Source organism: Typha angustifolia, chromosome 8 (assembly GCF_048772165.1).
Source record: "Typha angustifolia cultivar Huaian chromosome 8, ASM4877216v1, whole genome shotgun sequence".
Taxonomy (NCBI): Eukaryota; Viridiplantae; Streptophyta; class Magnoliopsida; order Poales; family Typhaceae; genus Typha; species Typha angustifolia.
Genome location: NC_133246.1, coordinates 8,021,939 through 8,026,627, shown reverse-complemented (window position 1 = coordinate 8,026,627; position 4,689 = coordinate 8,021,939). Strand labels below are relative to the sequence as shown.

The 4,689-nt window shown below is 31.1% G+C and overlaps 1 protein-coding gene across 1 annotated transcript; it reads left to right on the top strand.

Annotated features, from left to right (window-relative positions):
• Positions 1 to 1,110: 1,110 nt before the first annotated feature.
• Positions 1,111 to 1,774, top strand: LOC140765809 (18.1 kDa class I heat shock protein-like). The gene has a single exon (XM_073105062.1). The coding sequence runs from the start codon at positions 1,147 to 1,149 to the stop codon at positions 1,678 to 1,680; it is 534 nt and encodes a 177-aa protein (XP_072961163.1). The 5' UTR covers positions 1,111 to 1,146; the 3' UTR covers positions 1,681 to 1,774.
• The last annotated feature ends 2,915 nt before the right edge of the window (positions 1,775 to 4,689 follow it).

The window sequence follows — 4,689 nt, the reverse complement described above, 5'->3', positions numbered from 1 at the left end:
ACAAGAAGGAAGGAGATAAATGCATAATGCTGTTTCAATTATCAGATTAAACTTCAATTAGAATTTCGTCCATATATTTATAAAGGCTCACCCTAGCAATCTAAACAACTAAGTTAAAACCCTAAAAAATCAACTAAATCAGTCTTTATTATTTTCTTGGATTAACCCTTCATTTCGTTGTAGATAGATTCCGAATCTGGAGAAATTGTAAATACAAAATTTGTAGATCTAGGTTGACAATCTTATCCAACTGGTTTGATATTATTTGGATATTTGTCAAATATTCTGTAAATATTTTCGCGAAACTGTGCAAAGTTGAATTTGACTAATTAAATAAAATCCTAATGTACTAAGGCTCTAACTAAATTAAGCAAGCAAATAAGATAACTAGACTCAATTTATTGAGCCCAATATCTTTTGAGGTGATCCGATCTGGTCCGAGTCGCATTAGCAAATCAGAAAAAAAATATTTTGAAACTGATTCAAACTTAGTATTTCTTTTACAATTCTACTTTCCACGAAGAACTAAGTTGAGGATAGCTTTTATATGTCTCTTGCTTGGAGTTCAATTACAATGTTTTAGACAACTGAGGAGCTTAAAGGAAAGCGAGCATGTCTAAACACTCTATTTCACCAAAGTTTATACGATGTAATAGAATAAAAGCCATTTTAAGCATATTTTCCAATCAAAGAGTGAATATTTAACTGTGACCTAATTAAACGGGTGCCGTAAGGGGATAAAATATAAATAGCTAATTTGACATATAGATAAAGGTCATAATAAACCCTGATCTTATGCAGACGTCTAAAGACTGATGCTAATTTGACATATACCTAAATCGAACCCAATTAATGATAAGCAACTTTAGTATATAGGTTTGCTATGACATCGATTCTACCGCTTGATTATGGCTACTACTTTTGACTTTTCTAATTTGGTCTCTCATCCAATTATTTATAGGATGAGTTTTCTGGAAACGCCCCCTACCTCGGAAGGTCTCTAGACAAATCCAGATTTTCTCGAAGGATGCAAACATACTGCCCATCCACATCCCAATTTCTTATATATAAAGTAATAATATCCCTATTTGTTGTCCAAACCTTCAAGACGAAGCGATTTGCTTATTGTTACCTAAATCTTATAGCATGTCTCTCCTTCCACGCATCCTAGGTCCTCGAACTAACATCTTCGACCCATTCTCCAGTGAGCTATGGGATCCCTTCGATGGCCTCCCCATCGACACAACGTCCGATTCCACCCGGGGCTTTACCTCCAACAACTCCGCCGACAGCCCTCTCGATTGGAAGGAGACCCCAGAGGCCCACGAGTTCAAGCTCGATGTTCCGGGGCTCATAAAGCAGGAAGTGAAGGTCGAGGTGGAGGACGACAGGGTCGTCCGGATCAGCGGTGAGCGCAAAAAGGAAGAAACCGGCAAGAATGACACGTGGCACTGCATTGAAAGGAGCAGCGGTAAGTTCATGCGACGGTTTAGATTGCCGGAGGATGCGAAGGTTGACGAGGTGAGAGCAGCTTTGGAGGACGGAGTGCTCACCGTGACAGTGCCGAAAGGGCAGGTCAAGAAAGGGGAGGGAATCAGAACCCTTGAGATTTCTGGGAAAGGAGACAATAAGGGGAGTAAGAGCAAGAAGGGGATGGTTTGTTGCAGGTTTTGGCCGTGAGATATTGCACATACTTCATATAAACTTCCTGATTAGTGCTTTGGGATGTTTGTGTACATTAATTCTTCTGTTTGTGTGCATTAATGATTGTGTGATGTTTGGACTGTACAGCATTTGCTCCCTTCATGATGTCAATTTGTTGACAAATACTTCCTTAATTCCAACCTTAATCCAAGCGTCATTATAATAGGTTTTCCCAGTTTTCATCCATATGCATGTTGACACTTGGGCAGCGGTTTCTCGGTACCGAATTAAGAGACACTTAATACACTATTTGGGGGACTAATGAGACATTAATACTCTATTAAAATGTAAATGAGTTATTAAAAATAACATTAACCAATTCTACATTTGACTTCCAGTATTTGAGGAGAGAATCAGGTTCAACGTTTGTCATAATTTTCTAAATCCAGCTTTAACATATCTACTTTGAAGAAAATGCCAAATTAAATTGATTTGAATTCGGGAAATGTAAACTTAGAAGGGAGAGACAGAAGGGGTAAAACGATCAGCATACACCAACGAGAGGGTAGGATATTTGAATCGATCGAATCGATTTTAAGATAAGAATGTTAAATGGGTTATTTGCATCAAAAATCTACTTGGTTTTCAATTTAGTAGCCTAGAGTCATTTTTAGTTTTCCTTGTATTTGAGGCTTTTTCTTTACTTTTTATCCAACTTCGTATTTTCTATTATTTAGTGTCTCATCAAATATTGACGGGACACTATAAGAGAAAGAGAGAAATGACCCGTACTCATCTTCTTCTTCTTCTTCATCTTCTAGTTCATATGCCGCTGATAATTACTATTCTTCTTTTTTCTCTTTTTCTTCTTCTTTATCCTCATCATCTTCTTCTTCTACTGCTCCTTTTTTTTTATCTCTTAATCCTTATTTTATACAAGTCTCTAATTGCTCTCTAATCTTTAATTTTCTTCTTATATAAGTCTCTAATCGTTTTTTCTATTTCACTATTGAAGTTGTTAAAAGACAACAAAATATGTATGAAAAGAAATAAAAGTTGTTAAAAGATAACGAAATATAAATTATCACCACTATCTCTAATTAATCTCTTACTTTATTAATTAAAGAACAATTATGGAAATACGTATAGAAAAGAAAGAGAATGATTAATAGAAACTTGTATAGAAAGTATATAGAAAAAACAATGAAAGTTATTATATATGCGAAAGTTATTATTACATTTACGAAAGTTGTTAATATGTTTCTTCTGATTCTTATTTTCTGTTGTTGCTCTTTCTTCTAATTCACTATTAAAATTGTTAAAAAATAATGAAATATAAATTCTCACTACTATCTCTAATTAATCTCTTACTTTATTAATTAAAGAGCGATTATAAAGACTTGTTAAAAAAAGAATAATTAATAAAGACTTGTATAAAAAAAACAACGAAAGTTATTATATTTATAAAAGTTGTTATTACATTTACGAAAGTTATTAATATATTTCGTCTTCTTCTTATTTTTCTGTTGTCACTTCTTCTTAATCTAATTCACAACTGATTGTTAAAAGACAACGAAATATGTATAAAAAAAATAAAAGTTGTTAAAAGATAATGAAATATAAATTCTCATCACTATCTCTGATTAATCTCCTACTTTATTAATTAAAGAGTGATTATAGAGACTTGTATAGAAAAAAAAGAGAATGATTAATAGAGACTTATATAGAAAAAACAACAAAAGTTGTTATTATATTTGCAAAAGTTGGTATTATATTTGCGAAAGTTATAATTATATCTACGAAAGTTGTTATTATGTCCAATAAAGTTATTAATATGTTTCTTCTTCTTCTTAATTTCTGTTGTTGCTTATTCTTTTTAATCTACTTCACCACTGAAGTTGGTAAAAGACGACAAAATGTGTATAGAAAAACAAATGAAAGTTGTTGAAAGACAACAAAATATAAATTTTCACCATTATCTCTGATTAATCTCTTATTTTATTAATTAAAGAGTGATTAGAGATACTTGTATAGAAAAAAAAAGAATAATTAATGTATAGAAGAAGAAGAAGAAAAAGAAGAAGAAGAAGCAATAGCAAAAACAAAATAGTAGAAGAAGAAAACTATATATTAACAATTTTCGTAAATATAATAACAACTTTCATTGATTTTTAACAAATTTTATTGTTTTTTCTATGCATCGCAAAATTTATATATTTTACAATTATAATTTAGATAAAAATAAATAATAATCATGTAGACTCATACTTTTGGTTATTTAACTAATCATAATTATCTCACCACTATCTCTAATTAATCTCTTACTTTATTAATTAAATACTGATTAAATAAAATTATATAGAGAAAAAGAAAGAATTACTAAGGGATAGAAGAAGAAGAGAAAAAAAAGAAGTAGAAGAAAAGTAGATAACATATTAACAACTTTTGCAAATATAATAACAATTTTCATTGATTTTTAACAAATTTTATTATTTTTTCTATGCATCGCAGAATTTACATATTTTACAATTATAATTTAGATAAAAATAAATAATAATCATGTAGTCTCATACTTTTGGTTATTTAACTAATTATAATTATCTCACCACTATCTCTAATTAATCTCTTACTTTGTTAATTAAAGAGTGAATAGATAAACTTATATAGAAAAAATAACAATAGAAAATAATAAGAAGAAAACATACTAACAACTTTTGCAAATATAATAACAATTTTTGTTGTTTTTTATATACGCTTTCGCAAAGTTGTAGAACTTTGATACACTTATTTAGGATCTTTTTTATTGCATTAGCTGTTTATTTTCCTTAAAATAAAATTTTTATAGGTCGCATTTGAACGCCCTTACGAACGCCTGTATCAAGTTCGCAAATACAGAGAATACATATTGTGTGTTCGAACGCGGTCGGGCGAGTTCGAACACTCGCGTTCGAACGCCTACATCGCGTTTGCACATATAGAGATGGAGCTTTTGGTGTGTTCGAATGCGATCGACGGGAATCCTCTAGAATTATGGTTACTTATTAT